The following is a 24,933-nucleotide window of genomic DNA, read 5'->3' on the forward strand; positions in this document are numbered from 1 at the left end:
TGAACAAGTTAAAGATAAAAAAAAGACAAAATTAACAATCACATTATTTCCTCAACACCAAAATTATACAACAAAGTATTTAGATAAAAGAAATTAAACATTCAATAATTATTTTTTTAACAAAAGCTTTCTTCAAATACTTTAAGGTACATAAAATTAATTAAACCTAAATAATTTCATATCCATTCTTCAATCTGCTTATCATTATAATCCATCCAACAAACACAAATCAAAGCATTAATTAACATATTCACAATAAATTTAAATTTTATTTTTCGATAAAAATAAAATAAAAATAAAAATTGGGGAGAGAGAAGAAAATAAGATAAGGCCCAGAATGTGGATGTGGAAGCAAGTTTAATTTTCTTGTAAAATTTAATGAATTTTGTTAATTCGTTATAAAGGAACCTTGAATCGTATAGAAGCAGTTGCGTACTCTGAAGCATAAGAAATGATTGCATGTGCATCAACAGTTGTTACAGTAAATTATTGGAACAAGCCAAGTCATGTAATAAAATACACCAAAACTTTCTTTCATTATTGTCTTTTTAATTTTCATACAAACATTTCTAAACCTTTTTCAGAAAACACACAAATCTTTTGTCCTTTCTTAATGGCCTTTTTTAGAGAAAATTTCATTGTAAAAAAATGTAGCATCAAACACATTCTATTTATATAAAAACTCACATAATTTCTAATCTAAAACTTAAAAATAGATTTATAGATATTTTTTTTATAAAGTACTTAATTTTTGTATCACTTTTTAAAATTATCCTTTTAAAAAACGAATTTGAATTTATAAAATAATCCCAATTCAGATACCTTTTTTAACTCGCTTTGTTGACCAATATCTAAATAAAAGAAAAAAAAAAGAAGATAAAACATGTTAAATAATTTATTTTAATGCGTCTCATTCAAAATTACATCCATTTTTTTTTGTATAAACTAACAAATTGAATCTCAAAAACCAGTGTTTTAAATTGCTATATATATATATATATATATATATATATATATATATATATATATATATTTATTATTTTATTAAAGTGTATTAGTATTCATTATAAGTATCTTTTTGGTAGTTTTTGTTTTCTCATACATTTACATGATGTTTCTTTTAATATATATTATAATATTAAATCAATTGATTATTTAAGTGATATCTTACTATACATATTATCCTCGTAATAAATACAGTTATAATATATTATAAAATATTATTATCATAATAAATATAGTTATGAGATATTACATCATAAATTTTATTAAATATGATAATTGATGCACATATGAAATATTTTAAACGAATTTTGTCAATTAACTTTATTTAATAATCAATTATCATATCTACAATATTTTTTTCTACCTTTGTTATAAATACAGTGGATTCTTACAAAGAAAAAGGTACTCACTCAATTTTTTTCTATATGATCATTTATATATTCATATATTTTTTTATGTTGTTATATACTTAAATTTTTTCTAACTCGATTTATATTATATTTAAGCTCAATTAAAAAAATAGTATATAAACATTTTTGAACAACCAAAAACCAGTATTATAACATGAAAAATAGATAGAAAAATAGAAGCTAACCTAATATAGGTATCTACAAAAGGTGCATAAAATATTACCCCCGCAATCTTAAGCACTTTTCTACCACCTTCCACATTCTTCATCCATATACATCAAATACGCACTTGCATTTTCATAATTATTTTATTTCTTTCCACTTTTTTTTTTCTATGACTATGTTAATTTCTTTTATTTTTTTACGTTGATTTGCACCCATATCCCTTATGCCTTAATAAGAAAGTGGTTTTTGTAGTTTCCAAGTCTTAATAAGAAAAAGGACAACAAAGGCCATAATCATTTTATACAACCTTTTCTATTTTTCAACTTCTATATTCTGTAATTAACTTATTTGTTATCACCTCCATAAAAAAGAAAAAAAAAACAGGTACTTTATTTTCCATGTCCTACATATATTCCATTTGATTGACTTCTCACCTTATTATTCTTGGTACAATTATTTGTAGATTTTATAAAATAAATTCTCATTTTATTTCACCTTCCAACACCACTCATCATTATACATATCTCTTATCCAAACCTCTTTTTGCACAGTATTCAAAATTTCACATTCAACAACATTATCTTACAGGTTATCCCTTAAAAGATATGATTTTGTGAGAATACAATATTCTTAAACTCAATATATATTTTTTGCTAAATGTTTCTCTTATTCAAACAATTTTCTTCTCTTTTTCAAATTTAACTCTCATTTATCGTCCACCCACTAGAGCATCTTATACACTTCTTCTTCTTATTTTATTTATTTGTATAAAATAATTTATTATATGATATTGCCATTCATGTATATAATAGAATTTTACTTTCTTATTAATGAAATGATAAATGGTAGGATCCACTTAGGGTTATGTAAAAATGATGGTTGACATTTAGGTGGTTTATAATTTTGATTTAAGCTGGTTTTGAAAGTTTGTAAAGGTGAAGAGGAAATGAGAAAGTTGAATAAACAAGAAGAGAAAATGTATCGTCTTCTTCATTGGCCATCCTCTTCAAACCATGCTGCTATTTTCATGGACCACAAGCATTTATTTATGGAGAGTATTATGCTTTTGACATACATAAGAATAATATTATAATAAGATTAAGAAAAAATAAAAAGTTGATAATATGATTAATTAGGAGGTATAGAAAGAGTGTACTATATGGCAATTATTAGGGTGATAGTGTACTATCGCTTTTGTTGGGCAATTATGTGAGTGATATAATAATTGTATAAGGTGTGTTAATAATTGAAGGGGGAAAGGCAAAGAGGACTCTATCTGGACCCCTATTTACCAAACCATACCCTATAACTACAAGGACGACCCTAACTCCCTACCATCTATCTCTACCTCCTATCTCTATTTTCATCTTAATCTTCTTATTATCAATAACACAACCTCCGCCATTCAATTCATGCCTTGTCAAACATCATATATATTAACTCATGACAAAAAAAAAAAGTTTAGTTTTCTACAAAATATATAAAATAAAATTAAACTTCAAGTAAAACATTCAAAAAGAATATTTCGGGTGTAAGATCGATGATTTCCATAAAATACTCTTTTACACTTTCTTCTGAGTAGTAGTTTTGAATGTTCTTAAGCAAAATCATTTTTTGTTCATGTTTTAAAGTGTACTTGTCAAAGACATTCTGACTCCAACACTCAAGTTAGTAAAGTGGGATTTTGTGACGGACTTGTGATTAGTGGGATTCTAATCTTACCCAATCACAATCCATCATCTCCTAGATAACTTTTACAAATAATCTTGATTATAAATGATATTTTAGTGGTCCTTGTTGTTAAAAGTCGTCCGCCTGTCCGGTTTCCCATCTCCACAACTATGCGGTTAACTACTATACAATTTTTACTTATCTTGATTGGATGACGCTTGATATTATTAACTATCTATCTATTTGGATTGGTTATTCCTTTTCGAAAATGTTATCCGATCGGTTCAGTACAAAAGATTTAAATATATAAGATATATACAAAAAAATTAAACACGTTATAAGATAAAATATCATAAATATATTTTTTTAAAATTTGATTAAAGGTGATGTTAATCATTTATATTACCTGAATTTGAAATTTATTGAGTGGTATTTTTTTAATAAATCTATATAAAATTTCATAATAACATTAAATATGAAGGTTACTCTTAAAATATATAAGAATGATTTAGTGACAAAGTTAGAAGAAAGGATCAAAGAGATGGTAGGTTTAATTCCCCCATCAATGCTTTAGAAATATAAAATTGATATAATGATCAACTTGAAAGAGAGAGTAAAAGAGATTGTGTGATCAATTCTTCTTATTAACAAACCTAATTATAACAAGTAATTTTGCAACATTTTTCAATTAAATATATTTTCGTTTCATTAATATTTTTTTCACTTTTTTATTTTTTTCTTTATCTTGTTCTGGTTTCTACTTGTATTTGTTTGCTCTTTATCAAACAAAGATGAATATTTAAAAATTAGAAGTACGAGCTTCCACTGAGGCATAAAATAAAGGTAGATGTTGTTGGAAGATTAGACTGATCGAGATGAACCTGGAAAAGTGGAAGTCAGAAGGAACTTAGTCTCTGGAATTAATTCTATAGTTTATGTGAATTATTGTTTTATAATAGCTTTTGACATGGAAGTATGGGATAATCTTCTCACTGCATGGGAAAAAGCAAACCTACCCCAACCTCAAAGACACCAACATAAAAATTAAATTCAAATTTCCTATCTCTTTCTTTTTTACAGAGTTTAATATTGGTTCAAGACATCCTAATTAACATCATTAGCCGCTGTTTTTTTAATCCTACAGTTGGTCAATTATTGTTCTCTTCGATAAACCTAACATTGCAGCCAAAGTATACATCGCACGTTCTACTTAGTTCCATTGTTTTAATATTAATAATTTGTTGAAAATATCTTTATAAGGGTTTATTTATTTTTGTTAAAATGAAAAATGAGTATACGTGGTATTAATGTTTAATCTAAAAAGTATATTCAATTGAATTATATAAAAAAAATATAAAATAACTTTTTTATCTCTACAAATTAAACTTAATTTGATTTTCACATGGATGCCATGTGTATCCAACCATGCCAGCTTGTGATTGATGCTTAATACACGTGTATACTCGTTCAAAAGAATAGTTTTTGTACTTAACACAAAAAATCAGTTTTTTTAAAAACAAGATATAAAAACAAATTTATTTTTAAGAAAAGAAAAAAAATGAAAAAATAGAGTATGTGTTTTCCCTCTCATTTCGTATCAATTTAAAGTATTTTTTAGCAGTTTCCACGATTTTTTTAATAACTTATAGAAAATCAATTATTCTATTTTATTTCTTCCTTTCATAGTTCTTTTCTATCCATTTCTACTAAAAATCTTATGCCAGAACCAAATTATTCGTTTTTTTTTAAAAAAAAAAAAAACTAAATGAAGCTATATATAAAGGAATAAGAGCATAATCCAAAAAAAAAAGTCTACGTTCTCTTTCATAAATTGTCCACTTTTTTCTGTGTAATGAGATTCAGATATAAGAATTACTTAAATTTTTTTACTACTAAGTCAACCTTTAATGTTTGTAAGCACAAGTCATGAATACATTGTTTAGCATTTGATTTATCAGAATGGTACTGACGATTCTTTCTGAGATTAAGCTACTAATAAATTAATATTAAATTTAAACAAATGGTTCTTGCATATTCAAATAATATAATAATATCATATACTTAAATTGTACAGCTACAGGTCGTAGTCAGCTTTAAAATATCTTCAGTACTTTACACAAATAATACTGTATATTTATCATTTTTAAATTCTCACAGCATCATGCACTCACTTACTCCTCTTGTATATATCACATCATAACCACACTTTATGTATTAAATAATTATTACGCATTCCAAGACTGTTATAAGTCAAAGAAGACGATTGAGAAAAAGATAAGTTTTTCTGCCATCTTTAAATGTAATTATTTTACTATTTACTGATCTTATAAACTCACAATTTAGGTTAGTTTTGGTGAGAATGAGTGTGGTTGAAAATGGGGCCTTTAACATTGATAGTTGAGTGTCATGAGTTGGTCATAACACACTCAATTGGCAATTCCATGATTGAAATATTCAAAGAGGGAAGAATGATAAATGTAAAGAAAAGGATTTGGATAGAAATAGGACAACCAAGAAAGGAAGTGTAAACAAACGAATGAATTTGTATCATATATATAAACCAGTACGTTATTCGATCAATCAAATACATAGAAAATCAACTTTAGCAATCCTCGTATGATATCAACCGAATGATTAATAATGTTTCTGCAACCATTGAGTTCATAGTGCATCAAAAATCTCGTAATTTAATTAATGAAGAAAAAAACATGCTCAGAAGATTTTGGACGGTGATTGAACTAACTTTATTAAAAGTTTATTTTAAAATCTATAAATACATAAACAAAATAAAGAAGTATATACTGTAATAATCTATTAATAATTGAAAATTAACTTAAACATCAAATTACCTTTAACAAGTATCTATCACTCGGATTTAGGCTTTATAAAAAAATAATTGACAAGACTGTGAAATAAGTGAAGTGAAAATAATCGAAAGATTAACCTAAAATATGAAGGGAAAGTTTTCGATCCAATTGAAAGTCTGTTGAAGACGGTGTAAGTGATATACTAATGGACCCTTCTTTAAAGACATGTGAGTACTCAATGGCACAAGGATTTGATAAGGACGTGTGGGATTGTATTGTTAGCTGGCGTTCCTATATAATTAGGGTGACCCTAAACAGCAAAGCTTCGTCCTATGATATCGACTCTGTGGGAACGTGAAGCCCTCTATTTAAAGCAAGTGTGCATGGAAACCCTAAACCTAAACCACCTTATTATACTTTCATTTTCAAACCCATTTTGAACAAACTACTTACTAGTATGAATGTAAAAGAGAAGGTTAAAAAATTTGCAGAATCATTCTTAATTCGAAGGCATAGATTTGCACGTGAAGTGAGCATTGAAGAGAGAAAGCGTAGCAAGTCAAAAAGAGAATAAAAAAGGTTGATGAAAACGACGATTTAGACCAGTAAATACTAACTAAAGTGAAAAAGCCAATGGGGGAGTCAAGAAAGTCTGTAGAAAGTCAACGTTCTTTTCTGGGAATTTTGCTACTTGCATTGTACTTCATTTTTTTAACTATAAAATTTCACCCACTTCCAAGAGAAACATCAAGTACAATTTTCATCCATTTACCTTTTCAGATAACCTTCAGCTTTCATATCCATATTTTCTATAATATTACTTAATTAAAAACTGTTTTAGATATCAAAGTTTGAAGTTTATAAGTATTTTATAGTATATTAACTTTTAATAACAAACTATCATATATGATAAATTTGTTCAGTCCTGTCCCATAATACAATTTTCTGAATAAATCATATATCAATTATAATTTCGATTAAACAAAAAACATAAAATTACTCTACATAAATAATGCTTTCTCATTAAACTCGTCTCAACAACATCAACTGAATTGCATTACCACATTATTCAATTAGAAATTGCAGCAGTTATGACTCTTTTAAATACTATAATAATAGTTTATAATTAAATAATAATATAAGAAATATTTAGATTAGAATTATTTTCATCAGATTCTAATAAATTCACATCATTTACGCCATTTTTATTATATTATAAGCACTGATATATAATCTGTGCATCTTTTTCTATCTGTAATTTTAATTTAAAATTAATTATTGAGCTAGGTTTAGAGTTTATTTAAAGTGAAATATAGATTATTTTAATCTCTTCCTCCCATGGATTATCTCCTATTCTTGGTGCATAAATAGGCCACTATCTCCACTCACAATTCACCATCTTCTTCTTCTTCTCTTCTGTTTTCCCTCTGCATTCTCTTCAGTCAGTAACAGATATCTGCAAAATCTAGAAAAATGGTGTTGGCTGCCCGAAACCCAATGAAGAGCGAAGGGATTCTCCCGAGAGAGGTTCCCGTGGTGGACTTCTCAGGGGAGAGAGCGGAAGTGGCGAAGGTGATCGTGAAAGCGTGCGAAGAATACGGTTTCTTCAAAGTGATAAACCACGGTATCAGCAAGGAAGTTATAGCGAAATCTGAAGAAGCAGGTTTCGGTTTCTTTGGGAAACCGATGGTGGAAAAGAAAGTGGCGGTACCTGCATATGGGTGCAAGAACATAGGTGTCAATGGAGACATGGGTGAGGTCGAGTACCTTCTCCTCAGTGCCACCACTGACTCCATTGCTCACATTTCCAAAACCATATCCACTGACCCATTAAATCTCAGGTATCTCTATCTATCTATCTATCTTATGCATCATGTCACCTCTTATTTATATTTACTGCATGCTTCCTTTACTGTTAACTCCACATGCTCCCTAACTACCACCCTTTTTCATATCATATTTTTCAACAATTCTTCTGCCAATTATCTCAGACAGATTCTCACTTTGCTCATTTATGTTAATTATCTCAAATGTTATGCATATTTATAGCTTATATAAGAAAAGTTAATCAAATTTAGCTGCATGCTATACACGAAATTATCAGAACAGATTATTATACATGTCGCACACAACAATAATATTTTCGTTCAATAACAACATGTACACACGTTTACATAATCCAGACTTAGAATTAACAACTGGTACGTATATTTACCTTTAACTTTAATATAATAACAAAAATCTGTTTACACATGCATCAGATATTAAATATATGTATATATACACACAGAGGGTAAATTCATCAGTTTATGCCATACACACCATACCAACCAACAATGTAGAAGTTGATTCGTTGTTCTTAGAGTAAGGTCTGAAGCTTAAATATCATTTGATGAATACATATGATTAAAATAGAAGATCTTGCTAAAAATAGTAGTTAACTTTTACTCAATGTATATCATGTATTAATAAATTTAAGAGCACCGGTATATTGACACCCACAGGTGACGGTGACAATAACATTCATGTCACACGGTACTTTTCAATTTTTTCTCCAAGCTCTTTTTTTGATAATAATATATGTGATAATTTGTGATTAATTCGTTTTAAATATAAGAACCAATAAAACAGTCACACATAATCTTTTATCAAAAAATTATAAAAAAAAATTATTAAAATATCATGATCCATTTAAAAATATCAGTATCATTTAAATGTAAAAAGAAATATGCGTATCAAAGTATTATTTTTGTAAATTTAATTAATATAGTATAGCAAAAAATTGAAGCAGACACTGCAGCTTTCAATGAATAAGTATAACAGTATTATTTTTGTAAATTTAATATAGTATAGAAAAAAAATTGAAGCAGACACTGTTACTAGCAGCGTTCAATGAATGAGTATAACGCTTTTGGAAGTACATTGGTGTGAGTTGTATCTGACTGGCCAGTAAAGAAGGGAGAGAGAATAATGGTTTCAAAGTTTCCCCTTTGAACGAACAAGTCCTAAAGTGAGTCAACCAATAACCAGTATTTGAAAAAAATGACTGTTGCAACTCATTATTCTGACATTATGCTATACAACTTGAGCTTCTTCTTTTTTATATGTATATATAAAATGGATATTAACACTGTCTTGACGATGGTATTCCCCTTAAGGAAGAGAAAATTACAATTTGATTCTTGGTAATTAAAAAATGATATTTGTGTTCCTTATAAAACCTGGAGGTTGGTCATATAGAATAAAAAAAAAAAGAGAGATATTTATATGTCTGTTTTGTGTGTGATTTGAATAATGGGATGCAGGAAAAGCTTGAGTGCATACACAGAAGCAGTGAAAGAACTAGCATGTGAGATATTGGAGGTGATGGCAGAGGGGCTGGGGGTCCCGGACACTTGGGTTTTCAGCAGATTGATAAGGGATGGTGAAAGTGACTCAGTGCTGAGACTCAATCACTACCCACCTATAATTAACAGAGATAAGGACAAGTCATCACAAATTACCAAGGTTGGGTTTGGGGAGCATTCTGACCCTCAGATCCTTACCATTCTCCGATCCAACGACGTCGGAGGCCTCCAAATTTCTCTTCCAGATGGGGTATGGATCCCAGTCACACCTGACCCCTCTGCATTCTATGTCAACGTCGGTGATGTACTACAGGTATCTCTATGCATGTAATATGCTTTGCTTCCTTTTTCACTCCATCATATACACTTTCTAATGCATTAACATTAGTTGGGAACATGCTTATTTTTCCTCTTTCTCTTTCCTACATACTCAAACACATTATAATGACTTGTATAGAATAATAACGTGAAAGGTTTAGTCTTTGAACCCCACAGAAGAGAACAGAACACAGAGGTTGATTCGATTTGCAAAGGAGAAAAAAAACAGGGAGTGGGGGGCCTGGTTTGTATGCTGGCACAGAAAGAGAAAAAAAAATCTTAAAAGTTGATGGGAAGTGAAGTGAGGTGAAATGACATGGGAATCAATGTATTTTTCTTTTTCTTTTCTTTTCACTGCAGCTTTTGAACTAAATTTCAGTGGGTCTGAATCCATCTACTAAAATATTTGGGGAACATTTGAATGAAATTAATGACAAGTGTAAGAAATGAATATGATATGAAGTAATGAAATGAGAAATGAATGTTGGGAAAGTGGGGGTTGAAGTGTGATTGATTTATGTGGGTGTTGGTGTTGTGTTAAGGTTATGACAAATGGAAGATTTGTGAGCGTGAGACACAGGGCAATGACGAACTCATACAAGTGTAGAATGTCAGTGGCATATTTTGGGGCTCCACCTCTGCATCAAACCATTGTTGCTCCCTCAGTTATGGTGACACCTCAGAGGCCCTCTCTCTTCCGACCATTCACTTGGGCCGAATACAAGAAAGCCACATATTCTCTCAGGCTTGGAGACACACGCCTTCAGCTTTTCAGAAACTGCAAACGCTGACCACCACTCACTCTTTTCCTCTGCTTCCCCATTTTTTTCCATACTCTCCCCACTCATTATTAACTTCACTACCCTAAGATAACTTCTCTGTACTCCTTTCCACCAATCATCATAAATTCCAATCCTTCAACTTTCTCTCTCTCTCTCTCTCTTCTTTCCTTCTAACCAAAATTATACATCTCTTTCTTTTATTTATCTGCTATGCTAACTTCAACTACCCTATTTTTTTAACGATAACAAACATTTCCTTTTATATATTAACATTTGATTATAAAGTTCATTTTCAATACTTCAAAAAATCTCCCTTTTGACTACTTAGTCAATACCCCTGGAAAAATAAAAGCAAGACTCAATTGAATTCAGTCCTAAAGTAAGATTTCTTTCACTAGATATATCAATCCTTCAATTAGCAAAGATTTACAAAAGTACTCTGGTGGTACAATAACCGGTTCTTATAGAACTAGTGTGACTACTGTTCAAATATATGATACACTGATGCCACACATGGCATGGAGTGAGTTACCCCGCATAAATAAATGATGCAATATAACTGTTATACTGTTATCCGTTGTCACCAAACAACATAAATAGTTAACATGCATAATCAATTATTGCAATACATTAGTTCACCAAACAATGGCACTCTAGTGGGAGAATGTTGACGTTAAACAAGAAACTGAGACCTTGAAGCAAAACGGGAACACTTTCTTCTACCAGTTTTGCTTAGCATGCAGACACAGTTCTGAAGAAGTTCAAAATCCTCCTCCCAAAACAACAAGGATGCCTTTTCTGGATTTTCTAGAAGCATCTTTGAGGTCAAGAAACCAGCAATGGTCCATGTCTGCATCAACCGTGATTGCTTCCCAATGAACCTTCCATTTCGTGTGTCGTAATATTCGGGCCATTTATCCAATGAAAGCCTTTTCCCTGCTGAATCAACAGCCTTCTGTGCCAAGTCGGGCCTTCCCATCTTCATGCAGGCTAATGTGAACTGAAGTTTAAACATATCATACTAGTTAGCCAATATAACAAAAGTCAATGTTAAATTTTTTGCATTGCCATATAATTGGACGAACATAAACCTAAATCGTCATCGAACCAATAGTAATTAAATTTATATATCAGGCCATAAAATTATTACAAAACAGGAACTAAAGAAAATTAATATCAATACCAGATGACATGTTTTAAAAGATAAAAAGTAATAATAGCTGTCATACTAATTAATGCTAACGTGAAATGTTATGTACTTCTATTTATCTTTTGGAGTCAATGCTTCCTCTCCTCCTTTGAATAAGAAAAATAAATAAAAACGTTTTTTTATCCTATTATAGCAAACATAGTTCCACTTTTAAATGTCTTAGTCGACAACGTTTAGTTTTTTTATACCCTTAATTATTGTGAAATCTATTAACAAGACATCCACTTGTTTATTGTTAAATTAGACTCTTAACCAACTAGCACGAATAGGTTGAAAAAAACTATAAATAGAATTTGGTCTTGATGAATTAAATATTATTATCTTCTTGTACATAAAACCAGAAGAAGTAACAAACAATCACAGGGATGACTTGATCCAAACAAAAATATACAACTGACCTGCCAGAGAAGCGTTGGCCAAGATCCTCCATTATGATATGACCAAGGGCTGCAAGCAGTTTAACAAATTATCATTAAAGTTTGTAATTTAGAGCAGGAGATAAATATCAAACAAGAGTAAGGCAACAGCCAAAACCTTTACAATACAAGAAAACACGACTATCTCTGGCAAGATATTGAATCATTGACAATTTATTTCAATGTTTTGCATCACACAAATTGTGAACTTTTGCATCCAAGTGGTTGTGCCAAGAAACACTGCGAAATTCAAAAGAGAAGAAGAAATTTAGAATAGCCTTACGTGTTCTTGGGGTCACAGCCAGTGATGATACGCCATTCCTCACTCTCCAGAGCCGGATAACAAATCTTGAGAGGCATTTGAGCAACAATATCATCCCATTTTGCTTCAATTAAATTTAAAATACCCTGGTTTTGGCTTGTTGTTCCTAAAGAAGAAACAATGGCCCAAAGGTTTCCAAGTGTGAAAAACCTGAAGTCCATATGAGCAGGTTGCACATTACCAATGAAGTATCCGCCATCCTCGGATATCCAGTCCACTAGCCATGAAGGAATTTGCTCTGGATAGATATTAAACTTGTTTACAGCATCAGTAGAATACTCTTCTGTTTTATACCGATAAATTTCATTAATCTTCTTCATATCAACCCAATAATACTCTCTCATGTGAAAGCAGAGTGCACTCAAGCGATTACTGACAGCAGCCACCAGGCTCTTAGTTGCATCATTGACTATCAGCATCTCCCGTGAGCAGCGTAAAGCCGAGTAAAATAACGCCTGCAAATGTGCAATTAAAATCCACCCAAGGGGAAATTAATAAGTATCCAGGTATACATTCAGACATGCGACAACCAACAAGAAAGAGGAGGGAAACACAATAGACTATTAAAGAGTCAACAAGGCCGCAGCCCAAAACTGATTGTAATCCATTTTAAAACTAATTGTATAAAGATGTAGCAAACACTGGGTCAGCAGTAGATATTATTGAGTAATGCACGTTGTGAACTTGAAATGCTGAATTAATTTTAATTTTTAATATGAAAAATTACATCAGTCTGTGTCCAAAAATGAGTAAATGAAAAATTATACATTTCAAACTCTCAACTGAGAGGTCTATGTCAAGTAATTAAGTTTTGTTGAATCACAGTGACATCACTTGTTCTTGCTCAAATAATCTAACTGAGAATATGCTGCCATGCTTCAAATACAGAGCAGAAAAGCATATTCATATATTATCTATCAAGGAAAAAATTCCATATTTTATACATTATGAAGAAAAAAATAACTGATAATTCCTTACATGAATAGAGATAGCTAATATATTATCAATGAAAAAAAAAATCCCTCAGTACCATACATTAAGAAGAGCAAAATAAATCATAATTCCTACTTGCTTATATAAATAGAGATAAAGTTATCAGCTTGCCTGGATCTCAAGAGGGTGACCATGAATGCCCATCCTTCTATCAATCATGCAGGAACCATCAGTGACTAATAAAGAAGGAAACATGTCAAATCCATCAGTCAGACACAACTTAAGGATCAGTCTTATGCCTGTTTGGACATCCACTCTCTCTTGCAAAGTATAGTCACCCGTTAATTTCCCGTAAGCTCTCAACAATATAATCCACCACAGTCCTGTAACGGAGAATGTAGCATAAGCTTTAAAATATTGGCCTAAATATGATTTGTAAAATATAGATGTTAAGTTAATTTTGAATAAGCAAAAATATAGCAAGACTATATCCGGAAAAGGAACAACATAATAATGATAGTGTAGGTAACATTTAATGTAATAGAAAATGTCTTAAGCTTCCACAACAATAAACAAGTTACCTGAATCGACAGGTGCAACACGTCCAATAGCTGATTCACCAAAATCAGGATCCAAAACTTCCTCAAATGCTTCATTGTTACCGTCAAGAGGCACAGTTCTAACCTTGAAGCTTGCAGGCATCAACCCTTGACCTGGGCTGTAGCAGTCAACAGTCTTCTCCCAACTCTGGCAAACATAAACTTTTAATTAAAATACTAAAACAAGAAACAAGTACACCAAAAGAAATTAATTCAAGTCCAATAACAGCTTCATCTATATGTTTGCCGACAACACTTTACATACTAGTCCTTCCCTCTCATTCATTGGTTACATGTTAACTTAGCTTGAGAGTCGTGAGGCATTTACAAGGATTCTTTGTTTCTTGAGTTATGAAAAAATGAAAAAGGTCCAGTAGATGAGAAGCACTTAGAGAGTGTTTGTCTTGAAGTTGGAATCTCCAAACTAATGTTTGAGCAAAAATTACAAAAGGGAAGATTTTGGCCAAACAATGGTTTAGGCTTTTCTAACGTGAATCCCAACATGCGCTTTGACATTTCTTCCGTAATGTCTAACATAGGATAATTTAAAATAAGGGCGACAATGAGAACTAGATACATGACGTCTTATCTTTCTCTGATTCACAAATAAGAAACAATCTATGCTTAAATTCCTTTCAAATATACAATTGATGGATAGAAAAGAACATCAGTTATTTGTTATGCAGCATTAAAGCTAAATAATATCATCTCAACAGAGTATGCATAACATAAATAGCGGTGTACACATAACTAATATGTAGAAGAACAGAAAACAAGTGTATGCAGAAACAATCTAATTGAGCTAATAACGCCATAACATACCTGCAGTTGCAATGTGTGAAGTAGAAAATTCTTGACAATTTCCCCTTCACCATTGAGCAAAAAGGCAAGCGCCGATGGAACAAAATCACGGATAAAGACTTGATCATAATTCAGCGGTTGTTTGTCAGCAGAATCATTAGCTGCAACGGTCCCAACGGGATTCCCACAGTATGTGACGACAGCATCCCGAAGCAACTTCCAAGCTTCCTTTTCAACCTCAGAGACCTTCCTCTGAACCTTATTCTCACTTAAATCCTTCAAATGATCTAAATTGACATTTGACTCACCACATGTTTCTTCAGATACTTCCTCCAATACGCCTTGATCAGTCTCAATTGTTTCAATCACCAATGGCTTCACATTCAAGCCGCTCTGAATGTAAATCTTCTCAAAGCTCGTGTCATGAGCATGAGAATCGACCGATGTAGACTGGTTCCTAAAATCCGACGCTACATGCGGTATCAAGGACACAACCCTAGGCCTAAAACTACCAACATTGATACAAACACTAGTGCTAAAATCCCTAGCAAGACGCCAATTCGAACCGGAAATACTAAAATCTCTCCGATTCGGTTTGATCACATTTATGTACCCTACAATCTGAGTATCACAGGTATTATATCTATAACGATGGGTTGACTTGGGATGACCTGATCTGGACAACATGCCCGTGATCGCTGAATCACCGAAGTTCGTTGGAGAAAACCCAAAAAGCGATGGACTTTTGTAGTTACAAAAGATTCTACAACAAGGCCTCATGGTAGAGATTCCAACAGAACTACCACTAGTCATTTGGTATGAGAAAACAACTACAGCCCAGAAAATGAAACCGCTCTAAAGTATTAAAAATCAAGACTTTTCCTATGTTCAACACCTTATGTATATCCCAGTAACATCAACGTATATATAACAAAGAATTATTACAATTATAAATCTAGAAAGGGAAGATTCTAAGTTAATAACTAAAAGAATGGTAATGGTAAAATTTACAATGATTCGTGGGTTTACTTACTGTTTGAGAAGGCGAGGAAGAGATCGAATGGTTTCAATGAAAGCGAAAAGTGTTTGAGATATGAAGAAATGAAAGAACGAAACTCACGAAGCCATTTTATAGGCGCTCAGAGAGGAAAGTTGGGACGAGAAAGAGGACAGCTTCCCAAATTGACGAAAAGTGTAATTACGTCACTATCCCTCGCACGTGCTGGGATTCTCGTTTTGAGTTACCACATCTGATTTTACAATAATACCCTTCGTTGGTTCAATGAACTTCCCACCCAGCAAAAGACACGTACTAACTTAACCAGATGAGTTGGTTATTAAAAAAATATAACACTCCCTGTCATATACTTATGAATTTAATTATAATAAGTTATGAATTAAAAAAGTATAATTTTAATTTATTTTATTTTAAAAAAATTGTTACTAATAATAAAAAATAATTTTATGATGCTATTATAACGTATATTGATTTTTTTTTCTGATGAGGCGTATGCATTTTGGTAAGGATGTGTGTACTCTAAGTTTGTTTTCTTTGTATTTACGTATTGTGATTTGTAAGGTTGGATTCACTTTCTTTTAGAAAGCAATTTCAGAAGGTAAAGCAAGTAAAAGAAGGGACAAATTGGGAAATCAAATAAAGCGGTGACGTGGTGAGGATAATCATGGAGGGTAAAACCGTCTTTTCCGGTATTAAAAACTGTAGATATTTGAATGGATGAGGCAACAAACAAGTTCCGACCCTACAAGGCTACAAAAGCACATGTTTTTCAACTACACTTCCTACGGTGCACGCCGCGTAAGTCTACGTGGCAACTATTTATTGGTTCCGTTACACGGTAAGATAATAATCTTCACTGTCTCAAATATCGCGATATGTTTGATTTTCGCTTCCCACGTGCAAGCTATATTGTCGCACGTGGCATTCTTTTTCGGTTTCGGTTTCTGGACAAAAAATATTTGCGCACGTTAAAGTTGCGTGAGTTTACACAAAATCCGAAGAATAGAATCTCCTTGCAACTTGGAACGGATTATATGGGCCCAAATATTGTAAAGATTTTGTTACTTCACCCCTTCCTCTTTCTAAGTTCACATCTATCCCTTATATGTGTGAAATATTTTATATTAAAACAATACTTAATTAACTTTTAATTCTTCCACAAATTTTAATATTTATAATTAAATCTCTATTAAAATTTTGTAGTATAGTGAGTGTTTAAATTTTTTTTAACAGAGTCTTTTTATTTTAACAAAGTGATATATTATTATTTTATATGTTATTGTGCTTATTTCTCACGTATTAAAAATATATGAATTGTTGTGTTTAACATACTGATGACTTTTATTATTTTTATTTAAAATTATGTTGGATACAAATATTATACCTTTAAATCCTAAGCATTTACATTAGGAATAGTGACATCAATCATAGTTCATGACGTAGAAATTATTCGAATATAACAATTTGGTTATTCAATATATTTTTTTATGAACATAATCAAAATTACTTTTATCATTTTATATTAATCATAAAACTTCATATTTATTATATAGAAACAAGTAAGCAATATCACGTTATAATATAACAATCATATCATTTAATTGAAATATATAAAAAATTGGAGTATTCAGTATAGCATAAAAACTTGAGAACTAATTTAAAATACAAAAATTTATGAACCCTTCAAATTCAATTGATCTTAAAATAATTTACTTAAATAAAGATAAATATTTAGAACCACGTTTATTTATTTTTATTAACATAAACTGATATATTTTTATACGCTAAAATTATATATTAAGGGATAAAATTTATTATATAAATAATTGAAACTATACTGATGTAATAAACTTTTTGTAACTCAACCGATACTTTAAAAACGGTCCATGACTATAATTCTCATGATTGCCATTCTTTTAGTGCGTCAATTGGGAAAAATTTGTAATTTTGACCTTCGTATCTAATTTAAAACTTTAAAATAAAGTATTAAATGTAATTATTCAATTTATTTTATTACAGGTGTAATTATTTAAAAACATTATAGGAATATCTATATCTATCATTTACAAGTTGAATTTTACACACGATAATAAGAAGAATATTCATATTATTATTTAATTGTAAAAGAAAAATGATCACATATGACAATTTTTTTTACATATGATAGTTTTAAAAAGTTTGTATTATCAATAGATATATCTTTTTTTTTTTAAATATTAGTTTAAGAAATAAAAATAAAATATGTCTTTTTGTAATTTTAACTAGACAATGAATTAAAGATCAGGAGAGAGAAAAAGTTTAAAAAGTAAAACAATAACATGAAAACAAACGTTGAAAGCTGACATTAAAAAACAACTTTGAATATAGTTAAAAATGTGCTTAAGGGCACATACCAAAAATTTATCTAAGAATTTGATTTACGATTTAATAAAATTAATTATTATTTTATTTAATAATAATAACAATAATAATAATTAAATATGATATAGAAATCACTATATTTAATTAACATCAAACTACTTGCGACTAATCTGACTCCTATTAACTCGTATAATCATTCAAACCATTTAAATGACTGATTTGACGATATTGAAATTATATCTTATAATGTAATTAAATTTTTTCAATTAAAAGGTCACATTCAAAAAAGTCCCATCCATATATAATTAACTTCACAAATAAAATATATCAATATTGTCAATTTCTTTGTAAACCCTGAATCCTATAAAATTAACACTCAAAACAGGCTTTCTTAATTAAAACAAAGAAACTACATTTATGCTGAGGGTGATTTTGTTAAATACATTTTTGAAAAACTAGGAAGTGATTGTAGTAAAATCAGGGGTGAGAATAAATTATCTTCTTAATTAGCAATGTGTAGCCCAAAGACGAATTTATAAACTAAATTCAGACTATTTCACTGATTAATACTAGGATTTACTTCCTACACCCCTCTAGTTTCGTTCTGCACCATTTTTTAAGCAATCGTGCATTTTATCCTTTTTTATATTTCTTTATAATTCATTTAATTTCCAAAAGCTCCATTAATGTTATCCATTTTATGGTGTCCTTATTTATAAGTTTCTTTCTTAAACATTGGATTTAATAATGAGTATTGTTGTAGCCAAAGCATTTAAGCAACAAGGATAAATAAATATGGAACTAAATTTCAAGTTCTATCTTAATTGTGAAATTTACAATATTAATTTCATTTTTAGTATAGTCATGAGTTGTATAATTTCGAGACCAATCATTAAATTGGTAAAACCCGTGAATTATAAATAATTAAATTACTAAGATCTGAAAGTGTGATTTATCTTCGACAATAATTTTGTATGAGCAAGGTTACTATCTGACTTATTAATTTCGAAAAACGGCATCACAAATTAATTTCAATATATATGTATGAAATTATACACTTCCGAAATTTAATTTAAATGATTTATTAATCACTTCCGAAATTAAGTTTTTTGAATCTTTTTCCCCAAGTTTTTGTTTGGATTTAGATGATGTGTCACTTTCTATTATTATTTCAGAATTTATTTTATAATATTTTTTTAAAAATTCCATATCAGAATTACTAAAACATTAAAAAGAATATAAATTTAAGGGTTGAATCTTTAGAGCAAGAGAAAGGCGTGTAGCCAAAGGCATAGAAGAAAAAAGTGTTCACATTATTTAAATTTTAATAATCTCTTACGTAATCAGTGATATAGTTTTAGATAAACACATGTTATATAATTATGCACTCTACCTCACTCGTGTTTTATGGTTAAAGTTATTACGCCATATTTTCTACTTCTTTCTAGTCAACCACTAATTAATATCTAATTATTTCTTTACTAAACAATTAGTTATCTTTAATCATTGGATCAATAATTTATACTTCAAATTTAACTGTTACTACTTCTTCTCCTTCTTCCAACTATATCAATTAATTGTCATGGCATTATGTTCACTTTGTCGAATTAATTAAACAATAAAAAAGATACTCCTTAAAGAAACAAGATCTTTAATTCAATTCATTTAAATTATTATATATGATTCTATTTTTGTTGTCAAATTTCAATTTTTTATGTATTGTAATATAGTATCAGAATTTTAGTTTATTTTTTTTATATATCGAATGAGAGACAACTGTTCAGAAAACAACAACAGTAGTTAATCACGCATTAACTAAAACAAACGGTGATCAAAAAATATTTTATGACATAATAGAAGCTTATGTTTGATCTTATCCAAAAGCTTAAGAACACGAAAAACGTGTCCCCTGTTGCTGTACCCAACTAACACGCATATCATCGTGCCCATTATGTTCTACGTTAATAAATAATTAGAGAGATTTTCTTTTTCTTTTAATTAAGCTCCACTAATTATACTAGCATGTAATTGAAAATTGTTTTAGAATAGGAGAATAACATATATATATATATATATATATATATATATATATATATATATATATATATATATATATATATATATGTGTGTGTTAATCATACGCTTTGTATAAACTCATCATTCACTAATTATACGCATGCATGAGTTAATAATGATAAACAATACTTATGGGAGAGGTTTATGAACACATAATATTAATAGAATTAGAATTCAAATTATATAATAATTTAATATTATTTTTAATCTAAAATCTTAATATAATAAGCTAACGAAATTTTATCCTTATACTATGTTTAATTTTTTTTATATTGAACTAATGTAAAATTTAGATTTACATTTAGATTTTTAATAATTTTTTTAAAAATGAGTTTTTTTCACCTTCATACTTTTTTCTACTAGAAACATTTTCAATCATGAATATCTCTCTTTTCATACCACATTTCATCTTAACACGACATGCGTACCTGAAACTCTCATTAGAAATACTTTCGATACAAAAAACATATTGTATTTATGTAAGTCTGTTACAAAAATTAATTATCAACTTTGATATTATTTATGGATGTAACGAGAAGAAAAAAATTCATTGAAAAAACACAACAATAAAATGCGAGTCTAATCCAAGTAAGATATTAATATCACTCAAATCCAAAGTCTTAAAATTTTGGATTAAAAATGATATCAATTCCTTGTGAATTAGACCATCACTAATTAATGTATAATAAAACTTATCATAAGTTATTATTTACCTAACTCATTTTGATTTAATGTGAAATTTCAAATCCACAAAGCTCTCATCACATTTTTATTTTTTCAAAACTGTTGTATACCTTGCTGAAGTTTGAAGCTAATTAATGTAAAATGGTATCTCCATACGCAGTGAATTCAATTATTAGACTTGAATTGGCAGAGTATGATGATGATTAGAACTTTCCATTCATGTGATTTAAGCATTAGACATACTCAAATCCTAGTTTCGTATCTTAATTAGCAAAAAAAAGAGAGGTTGGTTCCATTAGTGTTAGATAAGAATGAAAGAAGCAGAAAAAGGTGTATTTACTTTAAGTAGAATGACAAATGAAGCATGGAGATTTTAGTTATGGATTGGAAACAAGTTAGGTGTATTTTTGAGGTCAATTACAAGATGAGCATTAACTTTTGTACACAACCAACATGTGGCTGTGAGGAGTTGGCCTTTATAGAAAAAAAACATAAAAAAAAAACTTCCAAACATGTTTTTACAACCTGTTTTCATCACAATGCTTCACGCAATCAACGACCAATGACTTTTAATATTTACTTTGCACGACGCAAGAAAAATTTCAACACCACTGAAGTAATATTAATAGCATAATCATTATTCCGTAAGTTTTTTAATATTTAAGTTTTATATAAACACATCAAAATTTATTCTTCACATCTTATAAAATAGTGTAAATGTGTATTAAAATTTATAAACAAAAGAAAATTATTTTTTTCTTATCGTTCTTGTTCTATAATATCTTTTTCCTTTTCCTAAGATGATTCTTCTTTCTTTTCTGATATTTCTTCATTTTTTGTAAAAAAGATTTTATCGATTGAATCTTCTTTCTTTTCTAATATTTTTTTCCCTTCTGTAAAAATTTTTTTTCTCTTCTCGATTAAATCTTCTTTCTTTTCTGATATTTCTTCGGTATAATTTTTTTATGTCTTCTCGGTTGAATCTTCTTTTTCCTTTCTTATATTTCTTCCTTCTTTTTAAAATCATTTTCGTTTCCTAAAACTTGAGTCCGACTCTTTTCATCCAAAAGTCATTCTTCACGTATGCCCCCACCAGAACGGAAGATGCTTACACTAATCAGTGTAGGCATCAGTCTCGGACGTGGAGCTGTAATCGGCTTCCATACCACTTACGTGTGGAAGAAGTTATAATAAACCACTACAAATTGACCAGATTTAGAATGATCATGCTAAAATGTCTAAATAATGAGAGTTTTAAACTTTTTGTTAGAGAGGTTATTAACTCCTCAAATTATAATACTTTTTTCCTTTTCTTCTCTCATTTTTTACCTTTCTCATCTCTAAAAAAATTATACTTAATATTTTTTATAAACTTTATGTGTCCAAATTTTTCAGTCCCTCATCCCTCTCAAAATTTCCCACTCTCTCTTTCCTCTCAAAATTTCATATTTTTTTTGTTTTCGTCACTTACTCCTCCAACAACGTATCATTATTTTTCTTCTTGCTTCTTTCATTTCCTCTTCCCATATCATTCTTTCCTCTTCCAACAAAGTCATCTGTGACGAGAAAAAAAAAATTAAAGGAAAAAAAAATATTAAAGAAAATGATATGGGAAGAAGAAATTGAAAAAGCAAGAAGAAAGTGAATGATACGTTGTTGGAGTAAGTGACAAAAACAAGAAAGTGTGAAATTTTGAGGGATGGAGAGATTGAGAAATTTCGAGAGGGAAGAACAAGTAGAAATTTTGGACACATATGTTGGAGGTTAAAGTTCATGAAAAATATTGAGTATAAATTGTTTAGAGATAAGAAATGTAAAAATTAAGAGAAGGAAAGGGAAAATGGTATTATAATCTGAGGAGGTTAATAATCTCTTCAAAAAAATATTAAAACTCTGATATTAGTATTATTTAGACACCCTAACAGCATCATTCTAAATTTGGTCAATTTGTGGGTTTTTTTTTATAACTTCAACAAAATATTTTTTTTTGTACGGTGTGTATTAATATTTATAAACAAAAAATGAGTTTTTTAATTTTTTCTGAAATTTTTTACTATTTAAAAAAACTTGAATATATATATATATATATATATATATATATATATATATATATATATATATATATATATATATATATTACTTACAAATAATACTATACCTTGAAACTAATTAATAAGAATATTAGAGTTATTAAAAAAATATTTTAAGAAATTCCTATAAAAATTGGTGTCTTTAGTAATTCAATTTATACAAGTTGTTACTAAGTTTTATAATACTTCACTTCTATAACTTAAATTGAATGATTTAGAACTCATTAATTTTTTGTGATTGAAAAAAAAAATTAACAGAAAGTCATTTAATTTGAATGCATCCATAGTATGAATCTTATGAGTCATTTAACAAAAATTAAATGACTTTTTGTTAAATTTGTTTTTTTAAATCACAAAAATTTCATAAGTTCTAAATGATTCATTTAAGTCATAGATCTAAAGTGTTATAAAACTCAGTAACAATATGTATAAATTTAATTACAAAAGAAATTATTTTTTATAGAGGTTTCTTAAAGTACTCTTTTAATGACTTTAATATTCGTATTAATTAGTTCCATAGTATAATATTATTGGTAAGAAATGTATATTCAAGTTTGTTTTAATGGTAAAAAATTTTAGAAAAAATTAAAAAACTCATTTTTTTGTTTATAAATTTTAATAAACACTACAAAAAAAATTGTTATTTTGCAGAGATTATTTTGTGAAAGTTATAAAAACCACCACAATTTTACTAGAGTGATGCTATTAGGTTGTCTAGATGACACTAATAGTGGGAGTTTTAAACTTTTTTTTGAAGAGGTTATTAACCTCCTCGGTTATAATACTTTTTTCCCTTTTCTTCTCTTATTTTTTATATTTCTTACGTCTAAAAAATTTATACTGAATATTTTTTATAAACTTTAACTCTCCAACATATATGTTCAAAATTTTCATTTCCTCTTCTCTCTCAAAATTTTGGAGACATACGTTGGAGAGTTAAAATTTATAAAAAAATATTGAGTATTAATTTTTTAGAGTTAAGAAATGTAAAAAATAAGAAAAGGGAAGAGATAATAATCTCTTCAAAAGAAAGTTTAAAACTTCAATTATTATTGTCATTTAGACAACCTAGCAGCATCATTATGTTTGTGAGAGTTTTTTATAACTTTGGCAAAATAACCTCCGTAACATAACATTTTTTGTAGTGTGTATTAAAATTTATAAAAAAAAACTAGGTTTCTTAATTTTTTTTTCTGAAATTCTTTACTGCTAAAACAAACTTGAATATATATTTCTTATCGATAATATTATACTTTGGAATTAATTAATATGGATATTAAAGTCATTAAAAAAATACTTTAAGAAACTTCCTTAAAGAATGGTGTTTTTAGTAATTAAATTTATACAAGTTGTTACTAAGTTTTATAACACTTCATTTCTACCACTTAAGTTGAATGATATAAAACTCATAAAGTTTTATTGATTTTAAAAATAGTTAACAAAAAGTGATTTAATTTAAATGCATTCATAGTATAAATCTCACGAGTCATTTAACAAAAGTTGAACATCCTTTCTTTTATGATCTTTTTTCCTTCTTTGTAAAATATTTTTACTTCTTCTCGGTTGATCTTTCTTTTCTTATCTTTCTTCATTCTCTCTGTAAAAAAAAAATTTGTCTTGTCGGTTGAATCTTTCTTTTATGATATTCCTTCTTCCTTTGTAAAATCTTGTTTTGTCTTCTGGATTAAACATTCTTTCTTTTCTAATCTTTCTTCTTTTTGTACAATCTTTTTCTGTCTTCTTTGTTGAATCTTCTTTCTTTTATGATCTTTCTTCCTTCTTTCAAAAATCATTTTCGTTTTCTGAATCTTGAGCCAGTTAGACTTTTTTCATCCAAAGATCCAGTTCCGCTCTTTTCATCCAAAAGTCATTCGTCACGTATGTCCCACCAGAACTGAAGATGCCTATACCAATCAAT

The 24,933-nt window shown here is 29.1% G+C and overlaps 2 protein-coding genes across 2 annotated transcripts; one reads left to right on the forward strand and one right to left on the reverse strand.

Annotated features, from left to right (window-relative positions):
* Positions 1 to 7,488: 7,488 nt before the first annotated feature.
* Positions 7,489 to 10,644, forward strand: LOC108338898 (gibberellin 2-beta-dioxygenase 2). The gene is given in 3 exon segments (NM_001329828.1): positions 7,489 to 7,899; positions 9,364 to 9,718; positions 10,266 to 10,644. Coding segments are annotated over 3 exon segments (972 nt in total). The 5' UTR covers positions 7,489 to 7,531; the 3' UTR covers positions 10,515 to 10,644.
* Positions 10,645 to 10,872: 228 nt separating this feature from the next.
* LOC108320054 (alkaline/neutral invertase A, mitochondrial) lies at positions 10,873 to 15,897 on the reverse strand. The gene is made up of 6 exons (XM_017551395.2): positions 14,808 to 15,897; positions 13,968 to 14,133; positions 13,558 to 13,769; positions 12,415 to 12,908; positions 12,114 to 12,162; positions 10,873 to 11,505 (listed from the first exon to the last, which is right to left on the reverse strand). Exons 1-6 carry the CDS (start codon positions 15,597 to 15,599, stop codon positions 11,179 to 11,181), a joined length of 2,040 nt encoding a protein of 679 aa, XP_017406884.1. The 5' UTR covers positions 15,600 to 15,897; the 3' UTR covers positions 10,873 to 11,178.
* Between the last annotated feature and the right edge of the window lie 9,036 nt (positions 15,898 to 24,933).

This window comes from Vigna angularis, chromosome 1, assembly GCF_016808095.1.
Source record: "Vigna angularis cultivar LongXiaoDou No.4 chromosome 1, ASM1680809v1, whole genome shotgun sequence".
Classification (NCBI taxonomy): Eukaryota; Viridiplantae; Streptophyta; class Magnoliopsida; order Fabales; family Fabaceae; genus Vigna; species Vigna angularis.